The following is a 20,626-nucleotide window of genomic DNA, read 5'->3' as shown; positions in this document are numbered from 1 at the left end:
GCCGAATCATCATTTTTGAAAACTCGATGACAGACGACGTGGCTGTGCTTGCGCCTCATAATCTACCACCTGGAGCGACGTTACGTAGCGTATCGTCATCATAAACGGGGCGAATGGCAGTTCTTTATTGAGTAAGCTTTCCGAGTTAGGCTGCGGTGTGCTTGACCGCTATCCGTGTCTCAGCTAGGTATCAATCAGATCGGAGTTATCGTGCCTCCGGATGGTCCAACATCCAATCCAATTGCTGCGGCACATGCCTCATTATCATATATGGACGAATCCCGTGTTCCATGCTGTCACCCTTTAATCAATGCAGAATGCCGCGACTGCTTGTGCATGCGACGTAGAGACAGACATGTGTATGTGTGACAACTCCCGAGCCTCGTTTCCGTCACAAGTGTTGAAGTTGCACACTACCCCTTCTGATCATGAGTGAGCTGGCTAACGTCGGTACCCCAACACGTGGAGTGGTCGCAGCTTGGTGCTCATTTGCTAGAATACCGGGAGGCAGCCCCAGCACCGGGATACCCGCCTCGGGCACCGACTCGTGGTCGCCATGCGCGCTGCTGGCAGGCGTCGCTGCGTTTGCTCCCCATTCGAGGGCCTCCTTGTAGAAACCCTCGAGGGTTTCCTCACTGGAGCAGAAGCTCTCCAGCGCGTCTACAAGTGCTTCGGCCTCACCCGTCGTTAGGTGTGGATTGTGCGTTGGTGTCGGCTTTGTCGCGCAGAGTCGGGGCGACATGTGTGAAGGCATTGATGGTGGAGGATCTCTAGCTGCCGTTGAGTGCGCTGAGAAGAGAACTGGTCGGAACATTGGACTTGCAATGGGCGTCGGCTCAGCCATTCCGTAGCTAGTGTACGACCCAGTAGTCATGAGACGTGCTACTCGATCGTTTGTAGGTGGCTCTGTACGTTGTGGGGCCTGCTGTTGAACAGACACTGCTCTGTTGCTGTAGAGTCTGTTGACCAGGCATAGCAACTCACCATCGTCTGTGATCTCTACTAAAAGCATCCCAGTGCGGTGGATATATTGTGTGTACTTGAAGTCAGGTTTGCCCCATGAGTAACTGACATCCACATTGCTCGGAAAGTTCGAGGCAGCCTCCACATCGAGGACAAAATCGAACCTTCGCAAGAGCGCCTTCTGGTAGTAATGCTTTCCCGGCTGGGTTTGCGCAGAAAATGAGTTGGGATCGTAATATGTGACTGGTCTTTGGCTGGGCGGCGGCAATGCAAGTTTGATGCGATAAGGCCTCCTAAAAGGAGTCTGGTCAGTGATCAGGCATGCCTCACGAATGGGCACTTCAACGAGACGGAGACCGTGCTGTGCGGCAAGCGTTGCCCAGCCCTTGATAGCATCCTCGATGAGCTTTGCCGTTACACTCATCCAGTCTATACGGATATGATAGCAGTTGTCGGGATTATGCAGACGGTCATAGTGCAAGTTAATCCGCTCAGGTCTGTATGATCTTTTTCGATGGTCTACGTCATACTTCATGACCTTACTTAGTGAAACCTTTGGTTTTCTGCCACTGAGCAAGGGAATAGTTGGCGTAGTAGCTCCGGAACTAGGTGATGCTTCCTCGTTGATAGAAATAGGCCTGGATACAGGATTGAGCGAATATCGCGGTGAGTCTTTGGGCCCTGACTCAACAGATGGCGTAGGAGGCACAGAGTGGTCTGCTCGCCTTCTCGTGTTGAGCCAACTTGGAGGTTGAGGCTTAGCATAGTCGCTGGCGATCTGGTAAAAGTATTGGCCGTCGCGGAATTTGTGCCGCCGCTCAACGTGGACAAAAATGCCGCGCTCACGATCCTTCCTCGCTTCTCTCCCAAATTCTCTCTCTCTTGACTTCTCGTCTTCGTAAGTCATGAGAGCCTCGCCAAGTTCAATGGCTTCTTCTCGACTTTCGAGGTCTTCAAAGTTGTCTAATAGCCATGTAGTCATGTCAGATCCAATAAAGCAGTTGTAGTGGAGTCGTAAGTGCCACCTTCGATTCTGCATTCGAATTCCACCTTGGTCTACTGGCTGTTGAATTGCCTCGGCAAGAGTTGAGATGTTGAAGTTGGATTTCGAGAAGCGCTCTCTGTCGGAAACCAAACCTTTGCGGGCCGAGGGGTCCAGGGTTTCAAAAAAGGGCAATGTCTCCATTTCAGCTGTGACGACCACAGATGGATCTTCTGTCTTGTACACAATATCAAGAGGATTGGGATCTCTCGCCTTTCGGCCAGCACTTTGGAAATGTCGCTCAGATGGTGGGAAATAACGATGGCGCTGCCAAGCCTGAGCTAAGCGTTTGATGCCTTCTAGGCGAATCTCCTCCTCATTGTCTGCACCAATATGAGATTTGGACATTGATGCCCTCGAATTCATTGGGATCAGCACAAATCGTGTGCGCCAGAACCGCAGATTCTCTGTCATTTCCTCAAAGTGCCCTGCCAGATAGGAATCTATGTAGTTCCAGTTCTTCTCGGGCTTTGGCGTTATGATGTCAATTTCTCGTTGCTCGTACGCTGTATGGTATGTGGTACGGATTGCTGGTTTGTAGATCGGTGGTGGTTGATCGGCAGGCAGGAATGATTCGGTAGGTTTGCGTAAGAAAATAGTCACCTCAACTTCGGTGCCATTAACACACGAGAGCTGATGTATAGTATTTCCAATGCTCATGAAGAGGCTCGTTCCGTCTTCCACGATACGGTCTCGTGAGAAGATATCGGCGATTTTCATAAGTTTCTGCCCAAATGCTCTGGCCACGGTCGAACCGATCACCACTTGGAAGCCATGCGCAAATCGCGCACTGATAAGGTCTCTCAGAAAATCTTCTCTGGACTTGGGCTGCTCAGCTAGATCATCATCAACATCCTGCGAAATATTGTATGGTTGTCTCTGGTATTCGGTATCAAATTGAAGCTTGGAAGGAAAATGTTCGGTAGTAAGGGGAACAGCGGCGGGAGAGGATAAAGACTTCCACTTCATGACTTTCATGTCTGACGGACGAGGGAACACATGTTGCCATCTGCTATAGAGAACTGCATCGTCAACTTTGTTGACACTAGGATTTGAGGGGTTAAGCACAACTAGCCATGGAGCCATTGCTGTACTAGGTGAAAGGGTGGAGGGCAGCTCCGGCACCGCCCCAGCCAGCAATTTCGACGTGAAAACTCTTTGAGCGTCATCAGCTCGTAACATGTCGGAAAACTTTTGATCCTGGTCCACCTGCTGTCGAGAGGTTCTTGGTGCAGGCGTGGCCGTAACTGAACCACTTGCCAAATTTGACCCAGACTTAAGCTGGGGGATGGAATCCATATTAGATGTCGGTTTTATGTATATTGGCCTGCTTGGTGTGCCCTGCACTAGATCTTGAAGCTGGCCAGACAGATTCGACTTCGCTTGATCGAAGGTTCGAACCGGCCGCCCTGTGGCGATGAGCTGCGGAGATCTTGGCTCGGCAGTTGGCTTTCTCGGAGTCTGTTGAGAAGTTTTCGAGGCTGTCGGTGCTTGCAGACCAGCATGTAAGGCATTGACATTTTCTGCCTTGATCTCGGCGACAGCAGCTTTCGGAGCTGCAATTCCAAAGCCTTTTTGCCCCAAGCTTATCTGCCTCATCAGTTTAGGCATCTTGATATTAGGCATGAGTCTGTAGTGAGAAGCCGAGGCCGCAGAGTCTCTCCTGCTGGATACTGCTGTATCGGACGGCGTACTCTCCGTTCGGCTTATCGATGCAAGACTGGAAGAAAAATTGGCGGATGGATTGCCAGCCTTCTTATCGCCAACCGAGGACCCAAATAAGGAGGTGTCCTCCTTCAAATGTTTTCTGGTTACCTCTTCTAAATTTCTGGCCGACCGGGAAGCCGACAAAACAATACGAGATTTCGGGAGACGCGAACGATGGTCGTCAAATGCCTGCAGCTGTTTCCAAATAGACGTTTCACCAGATTTTGTGAATTTATCAGGATTGAACTTTTGGAACCCATAGACAGGCTCATAGAGGCTATCTATGCCCCTGGCCCTAAGAGCCATGGAAGACTTGAGAGAGCTTTCATGAGAGTGCTTTGTGGTATCTACGCCGAGTGCTTTCTGCGGGAATTTGGGATCTGCATAAAGTGGCGTTGTCTCGATCTCGTTGTTCTCAAGCACACTCCGCATTTGCAGCTCATACAATCTACAGCGAATGGTGAAGTTTTCTTGGGAGTCTTGGTTGGTCTGTTCCGACGCTGAAAGCGATATGCCCTGGTATGAGAGAGCCTCTTCAGACTGCCCGGTCCAGTACGAGACATGCAGCCATTGTGGTAGCGCAAATGCCCACTCATCGGTATAAAGCTTTGTGAGCGGCTCAATGCGAACTGTGCCGTCACTAGCTTTGGTTGGAGACAGAGATTCCCCTAATGTGGTATAGCTGCCGACCAAGGGTGTTGGTACCTTTGGAGTACTGTCGCGACTCCGTACCGAGCGGGACCGTTGGTTTGCCTCTATAAAAAGAGGGTTCCTGTACCGAAAGAGTGGCACAGAGTGGAGCGGGATTTTAGGGATACAGATTAAATCAATGCCGATTCCATTGCCGACAAGAGCCTCGGTAGTTCTTCGGAGGTTTTCGTACTCGACTTCGAAAACGCCCGAACCTGGGCTAATAACCACAATGGAGATTCCGGTTCGCAGTAGATCTCTATCAATGTAGTCATGGGCATACTGTGATGAAGCCAGGTTGATGGCCTCAAGAAAATTGCCATACATGGCGCAGGATGACTCGGCTTTGATCTTAGTGGCTTCGTTGGCCTTATCAATGGCATCGTCCGGGAGGTTCATGGCAGCGCTCATGGCATCTTGATGGTGAAGACTAATGTCCTTGCGGAATGCGTTGAACTCCTTTTTCAGTTGGTGCAAAATTGTTGTCCATTCTCCACTAGACATTTCACTCACCACAACGCGGTAGAAGTCCTTGTAAGGGCGCTTGTCTCCCGATGTCTGGTAACCAGTATAGTAGTCGTTCATGACCTCATTGCTCGCAAGGTCCGTGGTCAGACCGGTATCGTACTCAACTCTAGCGAAAAGCACAATGCTCACAAGGTGCTTAACTTGAAGCATGGCCCACTTCTTGAACAACGCCGGCAAGAAACCATTGACGACTTTTTGAAACATGATCTCACCCGAATCATCCGGATCGAAATCCCACATCTCGCGCGCCATCTGGATGAACAGAACATAGCGAGCAGACTCGCTCCTGAATATGGGACGGGTATTGTGACAGAAGAAGGCCGACTGGACTTTGCGACCGTCCACGAAAACTGATGTGACGGTCGCCTTGATGGTGCCCATGAAATACACCACTTGGCCCTTGTAGACCGTCTTGTCCACGAGTTCAGCGACTGCGAGCCTCCACATGTCGGCGCGAGACAGGTACATATCCCTAAATGAAAGCTCTACGTGTGAGGCTTCCGTGGCCGGCGCCACTTCGTCGACTGGGGCCAAGACAACGGTGGTGCCTCTCTTCATACCAAACGTATCTCCGATGTGCTTTGCAACGTAGACTTCAACGCCGGGCTGCCGAGCCTTAAGCTCTTTAGGGACATCTTTCACCACGAAAATGTATCGTCTTGCGCTTTCGCCGCCCTGTCTATGGAGCTCGTCATGCTGGGCCGAGAGGGCGCGATGGACGTTGGCGGGTCGCAAGGATCCGTAATTGACGCTGGAGGAGCGATCTTGGTCGGATCTGATGGGCGTTACCGACATGAGACTGCCTGGTGTGATGCCACCGCCGAGCAGTTCGAGGTTCAGCAGAACCTCTTCACCAATGACGGACTCGTTGATGGACACGGTACAGGTGCGCTCGAGAACTCGCTTGGCGGGCGGGGCCTCTCGGACGGTGGACACGCTGGAGACAGTATCCGGCGATCGCGGTGAGTCGAGCGGCGTCTTATCGAAGCTCGTCCTGCTGATTTGTCGGAGATGCGAGGTCCATTGCGCCGGACTGTTGCGCCGAGGCGCTGAGGGGGATGTAGTGGCATTTCGAGACATCTCGACCCTCCGTCATCCTGTGTCCAATTGCATGAGTACTCTGGTCATCTGTCAGTCGACACGGAGGAACGCGGCTGATGGCGTCGCAATTGCAGATGTGGGCTTGACGTGAGGAGCCGCTGGAGGTTTTACTTAACCTTGGAAGCTTGTGCTGAGAGAGCTCCAAAGTTGGGGGTGGATCGGCTCCAATTTTGCCGGCTGCTGCCGCTTTTCCGTTCGCTAACTTGATCGCTAACGGAGCGCAGTACTCTGACTTGGCAGGCGCTGTGGTTGACTAAAACTCTTGGGCATGCATTCCAAACAGGAGTATCTAACCTGGCCTTAGGTTATGTAGTTGCAGACGCATCACCATATACGTGACAAAATATGTGCGCATTCCATTCTATGATGAGCGAACTCGCTTGAAACCTAAACATTTGTTGCAGTGCTCGTATGCTTCCCAACAGGATCACCCGTCGTCCTCCACAGTATACCATCAACGTGTATAAGCGACAACAAGAGCGTTTGAGCTCTGACCAAAACATGCTTGCGTAATGTGTTGGGCACTGCTCGTGTTCAGAAAAGTGGTGGCACAGGCTTTGTATAGTTAATGCAGAACGAGGTCATCGAATGGACAGCCTTGATCCGTGGACTCTCTCTTCGTTTTTTGACTCACAATCTTTCTTGTAAGAGCCATCAGCCGATCTCCGAGAGCGTCGTCTTGAGACATTTCACTGCCAGCCTCTGGAACACATGGCGGGCAAATATACTGCCCTGACTTGTCCGTGTATGTTGCTGCAAAGACGGACGACACACAGCCCTCGAACTGATTTTTCTTGAAAGGCTCCATAAGTACCGACACGGCATACCCACCAAGAGGATAAGGCTCGTGGATATGCTCTTTGCTTTGTCTCGTGCTTACAACGCCGGGATGAGTTGCGTTCATGACAATGTTTGGGTGGCCGTTCTGGGTGACATTGCGGTCAAAGTATCTTGAGTAGAGGATCTAGAAATTATATCTCAGTAGTCACCTTGAGAGCATGATGCATTGGGTTCGTCACAAACGACTGCGGGCATTAAGCTCATTCGAGAAGAGCCCGCAGGCCTTTTGTAGGTTGAGATTGGATCACACTTACCGCCGCAAGTTTGCTTCGACCATATTGGCCGTTGGGCCCGAGATCCCGGTTGATTTCCTCAAGGTCCTCGAATTTCGTATCACTCGGAGCACCTTGATGTGCATTGCTGGCCAGATTGACTATTCTTACCACGGTACCTCCTTCCGCTGTCTTTTTCATCAACGGGAGTAAGTGCGACGTGAGAACAACATGTCCCATATGGTTGACTGCCATATGTAGGTCGACACCTTGGTCACTTAACTGGTAGGTCATGATACCTCGGCCAGCGTTGTTTATTAGGATATCGAGTCGTTCGTTTTCCTTTTTGATTTGCTCGGCGATATCTTTCACCCCCTTCCAGTCCGATAAGTCGCATTGGAGCCAGTGCGTTTTGTTCGCAGCTTCCTGGCCAATCTCCTTGCCAATGGCTCCTTTGGCGCTGTTTACGATCTCTTCGTCTATAGATAGGACGTACAGCTTCGATATGTTGTGCTTCAGAAGCGTATAGGTGCATCCATATCCGATGCCTTCGCTGCCGCCCGTCACGACAGCGACTTTGCCCGTCAAGTCGGGAACCTCATCCAGGCTGAACTGATGTGTGCTCAATCCTTGAGCCGCACCACCGAAGTTCTCACCAATTGTGTTCTACTTACCGATTAGCATCCGCGGGAAGATACAGAAATCACGGCACATGACAGAGCAAATGCGAGATGCGGTACCTTGATTGTCTGCATGTTTCGTTTTGTCGAGTATCGTCTTGGGTAGGATTCGTGATGAAGAGGAGAAGTTGTGTATGTCTGTGTGACAATAGGTGTTTGCGTGGTGAGTTTTAAGTATAAACTCTCTGTCTTAGTCTTTGAGGATAGAACATTCGGTGCAATTACCCTATGTTGGCTGATGTTGCTTAGTCTCCCGAAGGAGCGTATTATATACATCATGTCAGTAGTATATCATTCTACGGCTCAGTCTCACAAAGCCGCCGCCAAGGTGCAGAATCAGAGGGGGTTATACTGGCTAAGTTCCAATGACCTTTGATATACACGGATCATGAATGACGCGCTGACTTGAACCACAGCAATATCAAGAGTGCTTAAATCTGCTTGGCGTGCGATCAATACGCCGTGACCCAGTTTCTCGGGAGGATCCACAAGTCCAGCTTGGTCAACAGACAAATCACATTCTCGTCGTTTGCAAACACTGGAGTCTTTGGTCCTTATTTACTCTTGCGTCCCAAGGCCTAAGGCGGAGAGGCAGGCTTGAGATATTGTGCTACATACACACTGTACAGCGAGGCCGATCCGCTACACAGACATTCTGATTCTCTTAAGTTAGTGTCTATCACTCACTATCTGTCGGCGGCACAGGCCCGTTAAAATCGATCTCAACTCCATCCGAGGCACTAACGTTAACTAACTGATGTCTCCACAGATCAGTACCATCGTCCGAACGTCAAATTGAACACATTCAACACTACATACTAAATCGTGTCCATTGAGTAAGCGTACCAGTCATCCACTGCGACAATTCACGTGCGAGGTGCAATCTGTTACAGTTTCCGGCTCGATACTACTACGGCATTATTCGAACAGACACGCAAGCCCATTTTTATGTACTAGCATGTAGCGTCACTTATCTTCAACCCTCAACCCATCAAGCCAAGCATTGCCAACCTTCCACATCAGGAATGAAATCTCAAATGTACACAGAACTCCCGCAAAAGCCGTTCTCGGCGCATAGCTTGGCGATGAGAACCACAGAGCATTGTTGGCAAGTTACTCTGGTGTTTTCGTCTACAGTTAATATATACAAATTTGGTTACTGCCGGGGGACCTTGTTGAACCACGGATGATAGCAGAAACAATTTGATTAGGCTTACTGCTGAGACAACATGCCCAGACTGCAACTCTGCCATCCATGAGAGTTAACCCATGTAGCCACGCGAATATCCCTTGATCAAAGAAAGTTGCTTGCTCTTTAATTCCCCGGAACGCGCCTGCATTGTTCGTGCGCCAATACGACCTTCCAGAATATCAGAGCTTTTGGTACTATTTATTGTCGGAACACCCTAGTCTAGAGAACAATGCATTGGGACCTCAGGAGTCATCGTTGCCGCTTGGGTGTAATATCATCGCGACTTGCCTACAAACTCTCTCGTTTCTAGTCGTCTTGAAACACATATTCGTTCCGATCTGGTATATCACAAGGCTTTACCCTATGAGATCTGCTGAGTGACAGTCGCCGAACACCCTTGTCGGAACTCAACCGAGTCCGCTGCCACATCTCGCGTTTCGACTCAACAAACCAATTGGATGACTGCCTGAGACGACCTTAAACTGGATTCTTCTCAGGTACTACTCTTGGCTTGTCACAGTGCCAACGTCGTCCTTGTATACATATGAAATTCATGGTTACTCATGACGTTCAACTCATGATATTCAAAGAATTAACTTCTTAATCTTCAGATTGCGCTGGACTCTCAGTTGTGACGTCCCTGTTCACTACGTTCAATCCACTTAATTAATACCTAACTCCAGCGGAGGTCACATCAAAGGCATGGCTTTGCTTAGGATTTCCTCAACGCAGAAGCTCTGTACCATAATTGCAATATCATTCGCTTTCTTTGTAGCCGAAATTGCTGGTTAGTTGATGTGATGAGCTTTCAATGTGGCACATGTTAACCATGGAAGACAGTCGGCTTCAAAACAGGATCGCTCGCATTGGTTGCTGATGCTTTCCACTATGCAAGTCTCTGGGCTATGAGTTCAACACACATGCTAAACCTCTTTAGCTCAACGATCTTATCGGGTTTGTCGTCGCTCTTGGAGCCATACTCGTATGTAGCAAACTTTTCAATAAACACTTTCAGACGATGCTGAAATGTTTGCTAGGTCACTCAACGTGATACGTCGCCGAAAGCCTTCTCTTTCGGATGGGCACGAGCTTCATTATTGGGCGCCTTTTTCAACGGTGTTTTTCTACTGGCTCTTGGTGTCTCGATCTTTCTTCAATCACTTGAGCGGTTTATCTCTATACAACGTAAGAGCCCTCCGACTTTGCTAGTATGGCGGCGCTAGTAACAATGAAAACAGATGTTGAAGACCCGAAACTTGTCCTCATTATGGGAGCAATCGGTCTTGTTCTTAACATATTTAGTGCCGTCTTGTTAGGCCATGATCACCACGGACATGACCACAGCCATGGCCAAAGTCACGATCATAGTTATGATCTTGAGGGTGCAAACGGCCACAACCATCTTGGACATGGTCACAGCCATGAGCGTAATGCAAATTCAGGTGACGCATCAGGGCTGGGCCTGGGCCATAACCACGGGATTACGCATGATCAATTCCCAGCTCAGACACCAGGTCACTCTACGGTGCACAGTCATCTTCCAGTCAATATTGAGACCGGAATGAGTAGTATTGAAAGTGCTGATCAGACGCCTATGACGGTATTCATGATTGTATCCTCCCGAAGCGTCTTTTGTTACTTACTCTTGGACAGCCCATCAGTGCTCATGCCGATCATCGTCATAACATTGCGACGCTCTCTTCGCCTGGCAGAGACCTTGGTATGATGGGAGCTTTGATTCACGTCATCAGCGATGCCTTGAATAATATCGGTGTTATTATCGCAGCGCTAGTCATTATGTTCGCCAAGTATGAGGGTCGATTTTATGCAGATCCAGGAGTCAGCTTGGGCATCGCAGTAATGATCTTGATCTCCTCAATACCTCTGGTTCAGAACAGTGGGAAGATACTAATGCAGAGTGCACCACATGGTGTGGATTTCGACGACGTGAAACATGATCTTGAGAAGGTACTTGCACGACTTCGAGCAGAGCACATGTGTTACTTAACTAACGATTCCAGATTCCGGGGATCGAATCAGTTCACGAGTTACATATATGGCGCTTGGACCAGAGGAAAGCCATCGCATCGGCACACGTCGTAGTTTCGGAGAACAACATATCCAGTTTCATGGAGAATGCAAAAACCATCAAGGAATGTCTGCACGCCTACGGTATACATTCTGCCACTCTACAACCTGAACTTACCCAATCTCGACCACCCACATCATATACAGAATCAACAGCTCCTCCCGCAGTGGAAACCACTTCCGAGCCCATAGCACCCAGAACATCACAAGACCTCACTGCGTCCATTTCTGGCTCGTCGCTTAGAAGGCGACGCGTCGATGAGACTGCTTGCCAAATGGGGTGTGGGAGTCTTTGCAAGAATTTAACGTGCTGCGCCGGGCCATCAAGAGTACTATAAATGCCGCTTGTATTGGTGTGATTGAGCTTGTGCAATATTTGATGCTGATATATGGGAAGGTTCCTGAGGTTTAATACCCGATCTCATGGCAAATCCGATCTATACATTATATAAGAGGTATAAGTAAAGATGATGCATTTGGAAGTCGCGTTCCTTACGTTAGGCTGAATGTCATAGGAGATCATCCTATCATTAATTCCAAAGAGCCTATGTCAGGAACCGGGAATTCTATGACGAAGAGTTAGAGACTTGCACTTTTGCTCTTACACAAACCACAAGTGTCACTAGCCTCATAGAAGGTTGCTTGAAGTGAAATGTGATATCCAAGCACTCATGGACAGTCGAACCTCGATACTTTATTCGTTCGATGTACGCAACGACATTGCTTTACTGCACATCCTACTCGATCCAGGTACTTCATCAGATATACCACTTCTTATGTCATGATTTGATGAGCGAGTTTCATTATTAATGAGATCATGAAAGGAGGCCACGCCGAACTGGCATGCTAAATCAGTTCTAGAACTGTTGTGGTCAGGTGACGTGTTATCGTGAAGCAACTCTGAGGATGCACAATGAATGGTACGTACCTGCGGAGGCAATAAGTTTCAACGCAGAATACTAAGCTCTGTTGCTCCTTTCGTTAAGTCATAACGCGGTGGAATTCAGTGATTCACTCTATCGCCACAACACATCACGGCAATTTATACCTGGTTTCTCTGATAGCCTCTGCATGCCCCTCAGTCGAAATAGCATAGCCAAGAGGCTGTCCGAGTTATACTGCACGTCTAAGTCCTCCAGAATCGGTCGAGCTGCTATCGTGGGTTAGAAACTACCCGACATCTTTGAGCAAGACCAACTATTTCTTGAGGATAGAAACCAGTGCCGGCGGTGAATTACACGAACCTGCTGACTCATGCGTTGGCATTATTTACAATTTTGCGGTGAACAAATGGCCTTTTCCTCAGCCAATGAAGTTATCACTGGCGTCGCAGATCGCTAATCCAGGCTGCGGCAAAGGCGCATAGTAGAACAACATCAATCATTCCCGTAACGCTTTACCGAGGGGGGACAGGGGCAGGGCTGGGTAAGCGAAGTGCGAAGTCACAAACAAGGATGATGTAGTCCACCCTAACCCCCCGCCCCAGAGCTGCTACACAAGAAAAGAAGATCACCGCTACATACATTCAAAGCTGTAGATCCAAGTCCATGGTGTCGGCAGCATGGTTGACATCCGACGCGACAGAGAAAAGCCGAGCAGCTGTCCCCGCGGTACTTTGCGTAGCGGGGAAGTTCTGGTGGAGGAGTCCAAATTTTGATCTCATTTGAGCATTGAACATTGATAAACATACGTAATATCAGCAGGGCGCACGAAAAGCAAGCCTTGATCGCAAAGTGTTACTATATACAGCCTTTTTGTCTTAGTTGAGAGTTGCGGGAATATCTAAAACATTCGTGCGTGTCGGTGTAGTGCCAATCTCCCGGGATCAACAGCCACAAAGAGAAGTATTACCCAGCAGATCGGGATTATCACCCCAAGCTAATATGGTAATTCTGATTTGCCCATCACTGAGGGTGAGCATTCTGTATACATAGCGGTAGCTTATAGCCGCTAACCAGAGTCGTTTCGGATATCAACCTGACCGGAGATTGTGATACGCACCATGCAAAAGAGAGACAAGGTCGCCACGTTGTAGGACGCCTGGACGCGTTGTAGAATGGAAGTCTGGTACACTAACTCGTCAGGCCCGTGCATCACTCACCGGTCCAAGTTCACCTGCCATGTCCGGAACTGGTCACTGACTGGGGGTGTCCATTCGGGATTCTTGGTGCTGATGCTTCTGACCTCAGCTCACCAGCCTGCCAGCCACGCAGGGTACATCAGAGCACGCAACGATAATTCGACCGTCGTATTATGGACACACCTGTAGATCGGGGGATCTATTGCCTACATGGACAGAATCAGCGGGACGGGCCAGTTCCGCAAAGATAACACGGCGTAATACAAACACGTCGTACACCTCTGACCATCAACGGCCAACACGAAGTGATATCAGATAGATGACTTTAATTGATGGACAGCCCCTGTCATAGAACGAGACTAGGTTAGTGAAATGCACCCAGAGCTTTCTTCCGAGCCCCGATTCCCAGACCACAATTCACATGCCGTTTAGCACTGTAGAAATCTCCAGCCTGCAGGTCACGGCTGGTTTAGGTGAGTAGTTGACGGATCAAAGAGCCATCATCACCACCTGGTGCAGAACCCACAAGTTGGAAGATACCGCCGAATTTAGAAGCATTATAGTCTATGCCGCATATACCCTTTCCATTGACCAATAATAGTTTCACACGACTCATGTAGACTAGTTAAGTCCACAATAGGATCAGAGGGCATTTGCTAGCATCCTGGGGTGGAGCCAGCATTCTGATGGTCGCCGGTCGGGGCGTTGATTGAGCTTTTCCCAAAGGCCCGAGACATCAGGCATATCCCGGGATTCAAGCTCTGGAGTAAATTTTGGTACTGATCTGGACGTTGTAACACATCGAGTAAACACTTGAAAGCATATCACTGTTTACTGCCAAGTACATCCGTATGTAGAAGCAACTGCAGCTGATCAAGACAAGATGGCTCGTCAGAGCATGAGGACGTGAACCTGCCCCTCATCTGCCCCTCGTTGTGAACTCGCTGCTTTCAACGGCGAGCGGGGGATGGCTAGGCGGGCGAACGTCCATACCAAGTAAATAAACGGCCAGCAGCTAAGGCTTGGATGTCTTTGCAGCAAATGGCGAGGCACGAGACGCAACACCATGCAAGACTGAACGCTACTGCAAGGCGGTCTGGAGACGTGCCACTTCCAATTCCACGTTTGGACGCTTGGGAGCCGGAGCTAAACGTGCGCTTCGGCAATGTATGTATCACAGTATGTATGCCACGGCAGGAAAATGGAGCTCGACGTAAATATCAGTGTGATAAACCTCACAACTCACATCAGAGAGAGGGTGAGATCAGATGGCGGCCTTTGCTTATGGGTACGCAATTGCAGCTAAAGCATGTCATGCATGACCAAAGATGGCGCTCCAGCAACTTCAAAATCTTGGTTCCAGAGCGCGACCTGGGCAGATGCAAGAGCACGTAAAGGACTACGTTAGTCTGTTCAACCTGACCGAATTTCGAGAGCTTCGTTTTATTACACCAAGCTGACTATTGCAGCGTGGTCTGTTTAGCTCATCGACCATTCAATCTTTTTTGAATTTCCTTTTCTGGTGGTTTGGAAGCAATGCAAACTAAAGCCGGCCAGCGCGATCAAGCTTGACTCGTTCCAGTCCCATTTGACTTAGTTAATCTAGTCTTCGTAAGTCGAAGGGCCATCCATGAAATCTGCGTGCTGCGCGATTTCTAGGAGACGCTATCAAAAATGAGCTTGCACTTGCCGTGTCTTTATTTCGAGACATGTATCTTAGGGTGCTGACTGCAGCGATGTATGTAGGCACTCCGTGCTGCGGAACAAATGATTTCCTCCAGATGCTCCCACCGGATAACCGGCCATCAAGCGTTGCTCTCGCGAATTTGGTTCCTCCGTATGGGGCCGTTGCCGCGAACGAACCTGCTTGGGAATGAACGCCGAAAAGCTTTCAAGTAATAGCCCATTGCGCAGTAAATATGTAATTAATCTGACAGTCGGCGGTTAGTCATTGCGCCGAAAAGCGTACGAAACCTATGTCCAGAGCTGAGACGAAATCTGATCATGATGGTGCTCAGAACTTTGCTCACAAAGAGTAGATTATATTGAAGCCCCAAGGATGCGTGCTGTCAACGGCATTGATGCCCAGCTGCGAGGCATGCGTTTCCATGCAAGCATGACCAAAAATACAACGTTTCCGCGACGTCTGTTCGTGCATTCTGTCCCTCAGGTCCCTGCAATCGCTGGGCAATCGCTGGCTACTATGCTGTAAGCTTGCTGAGCTACAGGGATGCTAAGCTCAAAAGGCCCACAGCCCGGCGAATTGGGTTTGGGTTTTTGGAGGAAAGACCCTTGTAAGGCGCTGCGGGGCCAGAGGGCCAAATGCAGACCACTCGTAGATTATCCCTGCAAGGTGTGGAAGCTAGACGCTAGAATGCAGCCAGAACACGTTATTTTCCCATTCACCGCCAGACCTCATTTTGCTTCTGACACCGGCAACGGAGTTTGAGTGGCCTTGTTTGATTTGTTGCCATACAAATCACTTAACCTACACAATAACAAGCAAGGGAGTCGATGGGACAACAGGAATAATAGTACCCTGATACTAGCCACCCCGTATCAGGTCGATCATATGCTCCTGAATGAGTGTGACCATGGTCCGGAGAAATGATTAACAGCGAAGAGGGTAGCCAAGGATGTGTAGCACACGAGCAATAGATTTATTTCGCCATGTATGTAAGGAAATGAACGGCCCAATTTTTGGGTCGTGAATCGTGAATCGTGGATCATCATCGTCCGTGTGCTATCTATGGCCCAACCCAACCCGCCGGTTCCATCGTTCATGATCCATCTCAATCACAAAGAACACGAGCGAGTTGCGTGGTCCTCCCCTTCATGCTGTACTGCGTAACCATACGCAATCAGCGAGACGTCATATTGTTTGCGGTCCGGCCCCATGCACCCGGAACTGTCGTCCTTTGGGATCTCATCTATCCACCCCGCCCCAGACGCGTTCGCCAATCTGCAGCATTGACACTTTTTCGTGACCATAACATCGCTATTTGGGAGACGGAACGAACTTAGGAATGCACGAAGCCAATCCCGATGGCTCGGCTCGAAATATAATCGAAAGAGTCTGACCGATCGTCCTCAATTGGAGAGTCTTCTTATTTCTTCAGTTCCACAGACGAGCAACCCCCCCGCCTCACCTCCGTGCCGGCAATCGGAGGCACCACAAACCTGCTGCTAAGCACCGCCTGCATCAGCGAACCACCAGATATTGCACGCTTGCATGCTCTTTAAACTTCACGTCAACGCAGCATACTTTCGAGGAGCACCAACCTGACTGGTCCAACCAAGGAAACACGATACATACTCTTGTCCACTATTTGCTCGCGAGCTGCATAAACGAACCCGCCTCAAGTCACGCGGGGGCACCTGGCCAACGTTGTCAGATCCACGTTTCGTTCTCACATTCATAGCAAAGCCCCGCCCGTCATAATGAACTCACAAGTCGTTATGGACTTTATGATGGAGGCCCCGTGAACAAGCATTGATTTGTGCGCAACGGATCTCTTTTCTCTTCATTGCTTCCCGGTGTTCGGTCGTCGGCTCCAACCGCCTATCGAACCCCGAGGCCGCCATGTTGGGCAAGTTATTCAGCCTTACCTCGGGGTCGGCCGCCGCTTCACCCTCTTCTCAGAATAGTCAAGCATCGACCAACGAGTCACCGGAGTCTGTCCAGGAAGATATCCACACCCGTAATCTCTTGTTTCCAGATACACAGACGCTTTACAGCCGTCAAGATCAAGTGTTTCCACTTTCGACATCTACGGCCTTGACGCCTGGCTCGCCGAGCAACTTTGATTATGATGGGGAGGTAGATCTTGATGTTCGAGATGTCCGGGTTATTGTTATGCAGGATAGTCTGGGGACTACGAATCCCTGTCTACTATATGACAGCCATCCAGCACCACCTGTACCCCCGACGGAACCCCGCCAGTCACCAGGAGCTTCTCATACCCAGTCATTTGTGAAAGACCTTCGCCGAAACCCGGCGTCCTCCAGGAAAACAAGCTTGAGCTACTCGCGACCCATGGTCATCCAGCCAGACAGTCCGCAGCCACGCCAAGGAGCATTTGACAGGCGGCCATCGGTTCAGGCAAGGACCTTCACATCGGCTGAAAATGAGGCCCAACGTGCCGCCAGGGAATACAGAGAGGAACTTTCGAGCTTTACCAGCTGTATTTTCGCCAACACCGAGGTCATGTCGTACAAGGGGACCTCTACGAAGGTCCACATAGTGCCCAGTGACTCTCGGCCTGACGTTTCAAGCTCCTTTGCTGGTGATGGCAAGGGGTCCATCGGCAGATCTAGCCTCCGATCCAGCAGGCTTTCACAGTCCTTCACAGCTGAATCTGCCTCTGCAGCCTTCTCAGCCGTAGTCGGATCAAGCAGATCAAAGGACCGGAAAAAGATCCTCGTCACACGCTTATTTCCAGTGAATCTACCGAACGATGACCCAGAGACACCAGGTACCGGTGTCACTCCGCATAGTCGCCTTTCTGAAGATGGCAGTGGATTTCCTTTCCCGTGCTCCCCGGATGAATGCGGAGCCAAGAAAAAGAAATCGCAACCGAAACAGAAACGAACACCTATGTATGCAGTGGCTTTGGTGCTGCAACTACCGTCGAGCCCAACCCAGCAGCCCCCATCGGCAACAAAAAATGCTTTTAAAGGTCCTAACTCTTACAATGAACAGGACTCTTTCCCGTCTTCCTTTAACTCTGCCCGCCGGTCCGGATGGACCATGGTCAGTACTGGATATGGTTCTGACTCTATAGACTCAGCTTACAGTAACGAGGTTGAAGATAAAATGGACGCAATCACTCAGCATTGGGATATCATCATGAGGACTCTAACACATCTGCAATCAGTCGTGGCAACGACGCTTTTTCCGATGCTCAAACAGGCCGATCATATGGCTCCTGACCCTCATCAACCATCTATAGCTGCTCAAGTAGCCAGAAGTTCCTCAATCAATAGTCGAAGAGGATCGAATGCGTCCCAGATCCAGATGAAACCACCCAAAACGAACGCAAAGCTCATTAGCCTTCCCCCAAACTGTCTGATGAATGAACAACAGATCGCCCGCGAAATCGACGCAGCCCGAGTACGAATTGTCACCGGCCTCCGAGCAACGAGAGTAGTAACAGGCCAGGGACGGTGGGGCCCATGGCGAGAGGAAGCACGATGGGTTGCCAAATACGCTGGCGGCAAGGAACAAGGGTTCTTCTTCTACAAGCTTCTGACAGGATTTCTTGCGACGCACATCGATTGGCTGCAGGCGCTGAGTCCGGTCTGGTATCGCAGACGCCACTACCAGCAACAGAAAGCAAAAAACGACGAAGACACCTCCTTGCCTTCTCGCACTATTATTATATCAAACGACAAAATGGCAGCCCGCCGTCTCATCTTCTTACTGTCCGCGTTCCTTCCCACCAACCAACAGTTGCCTACGATTCGCCCTCAAGTTCGTAATACGTCTGCGTCCTTCTCTCACTCGCCACCATCTTTCATTATTCCGATTCTAAAGGAAGAATCACTTCGTCGAAAGATTAATCGTAGACCTGCCGCGCCTCGGGGAGCTTCCCACCAGCGAAGTTTCAGTATACAGTCACAGGCTACCACGAGGTCTGCTATCGGCATCCCTGCACAACTAGATCATTTGAGCATGGATGCTCTCCACGGTAGGCGGCCTTCAGATGCCACATTGTTCAAGCCTACGGCATTATCGAGCCATGGCAGTGATGCGACTACCCGGAAAAGCAGCGCGGCCACAACCAACACTATAGTTCCAGACGCTGCCGTCCCGCATTTTGCCAGCATCCACAGGACCAATACTCGCCGCAGTCATAGACCGGGTAGCAGCGGAAGCATGGCAGCCGATGATTTGAAACGAACACTCAGGAGAGGTGATAGTGTGGGACAAACTAGTAATGTCAGTACAGAGTCTCAACGTCGCAGCTCGAATTGGGGCAGTGTCATCAGCGGCCTCTGGAGCGCTAGACGACGGGAATCGAGCACCAGCACGACGCATACACTCGATTTTCCGTTGAGTCACGATGGCCCTCTAGCTTCACCGGTTAGACCCCTCGGCAGAAAGGACAAACTTTCTGAAATGGTTAGCGAAGAATGTGCAGTGGAAACTCCGACAAAGGACGAGTTCGATGGTCCTTTAGACAACGTGGAGGGACAGGTGACCCATCCAGATACTCCACGTACGCTTGAGCGAAGAGGGCAAATGGCGCAAGACATCGTGAAAAGGACCCCAGATCCCTTGGGTGCCTTTGAAAGTCCTGTCAAGACTTCCATTAGTGCTGACGATGGGATTATCGACGTCGATGTCCCCTTCCCGGATTATCTCACGTCATTTACTGAATCGGCAATTAGTTCACCATCCAGTAGTGGCTATCTTTCTACTCCTGGCCTTGGGGCCGGTGGTGTCGATAGCTTTGAGCATTTTTCTCGAGTCGCTGTTGACGGCGAAGCTCCGCTGAATGTCGCAGGATGGCTACAGCAGTTCCATCCAGATTTCGCACTGCAGGCTGTTCAACCGCAACCAGATCTGTTGGAAAAGATCAAAGAATCCCTTAAAGCGGAGCCAACGCCCTCATACCATGTTCATCAACTACCAATAGAATGGCCTACAGAGCAATGGGTAGATGTGAGCAGTGCGATTGTCGCTGATACCACGACTTTTACGATCAAGCGAATTCGATTTCGCCGACTCGTGAAGCCGAAAATGCCTGCTAATAGGGGTGGCATCCAAAATCATTCGAGCTCTACCAACCCTTATAGCTCTTCTATTATGACGCCAGCTCTGTCGCCTTACGAGCAACCGCTCGAAGAGAGCATGGAGGAGGAAACGCTCTACACCTGGGACGAGGCTTTGATCGACGCCGTTGAGAAGGTCACTGCACATATGGTGCTGGGCAGCCAGGATAGTTCCACGACGAATTCCTCGAGATCTGTTAGCAAAAGACGAGAACGAAGCGACAGTGATGCTTCTGAGTCGGAGCTACCCAAACTTACCGCGAGCCATGCCGATATTCCAGAGGTACCGCGCGCCGAATGCAAGACTGTGGTTCTCTCCGCCCTTGAGAACATTGTCCAGGAGGTGGTTGACCAACGGGAAAAAGAGAACCACACGCCTGGCAACAAAGTAGCCTATGAAACACGACGAGAGAAAGAGAGCGTCCTGAGAGGTGCTGTGAGGATGTGGCTGGAGGAGGTTGAGTTAGGCGAAGTGGCATAGACCTCATTAGGCGGAACGTACTCAAGCAGCCCTTTGCACTGTTCAGGGTAGCGGTGTTGAGCAGCACAATCTGCAGGTTGTTCGACTTTGATTTTCCCCATATTCATTTGATTTCCTACCGGCGTTTGAGCATGTTGCATTGTACCACTACCATCACAAGAGCTAGACGCCATGAGATACCCCAGATAGCAATTTGATTTTATAGTTTGTTTTCACGATGTCGGAGACGTGCTGCGTGCTTGGTG

At 50.0% G+C, this 20,626-nt stretch overlaps 3 protein-coding genes across 3 annotated transcripts; 2 read left to right on the top strand and 1 right to left on the bottom strand.

Moving 5' to 3' along the window:
• Nucleotides 1-391: 391 nt before the first annotated feature.
• BKA67DRAFT_529377 (uncharacterized protein) lies at nt 392-7,838 on the bottom strand (the record flags this gene model as incomplete). Its single annotated transcript, XM_046099060.1, has 5 exons — nt 392-5,979; nt 6,143-6,284; nt 6,666-6,995; nt 7,126-7,749; nt 7,824-7,838. 5 exons carry the CDS (start codon nt 7,836-7,838, stop codon nt 392-394), a joined length of 6,699 nt encoding a protein of 2,232 aa, XP_045963334.1.
• Nucleotides 7,839-9,657: 1,819 nt separating this feature from the next.
• On the top strand, nt 9,658-11,381 carry BKA67DRAFT_529376 (cation efflux protein; the record flags this gene model as incomplete). Its single annotated transcript, XM_046099059.1, has 6 exons — nt 9,658-9,742; nt 9,893-9,909; nt 9,993-10,140; nt 10,194-10,555; nt 10,609-10,923; nt 10,977-11,381. The coding sequence occupies 6 exons, from the start codon at nt 9,658-9,660 to the stop codon at nt 11,379-11,381; spliced, it is 1,332 nt and encodes a 443-aa protein (XP_045963333.1).
• A 5,325-nt stretch (nt 11,382-16,706) lies between these two features.
• On the top strand, nt 16,707-20,472 carry BKA67DRAFT_589365 (folliculin-interacting protein N-terminus-domain-containing protein; the record flags this gene model as incomplete). The annotated part of the gene is made up of 3 exons (XM_046104449.1): nt 16,707-17,722; nt 17,759-20,288; nt 20,392-20,472. The coding sequence occupies 3 exons, from the start codon at nt 16,707-16,709 to the stop codon at nt 20,470-20,472; spliced, it is 3,627 nt and encodes a 1,208-aa protein (XP_045963332.1).
• Between the last annotated feature and the right edge of the window lie 154 nt (nt 20,473-20,626).

Source organism: Truncatella angustata, assembly GCF_020726525.1.
Source record: "Truncatella angustata strain MPI-SDFR-AT-0073 chromosome Unknown BKA67scaffold_1, whole genome shotgun sequence".
NCBI classification, from domain to species: domain Eukaryota; kingdom Fungi; phylum Ascomycota; class Sordariomycetes; order Amphisphaeriales; family Sporocadaceae; genus Truncatella; species Truncatella angustata.
This window is presented reverse-complemented; position numbering and strand designations above follow the sequence as displayed.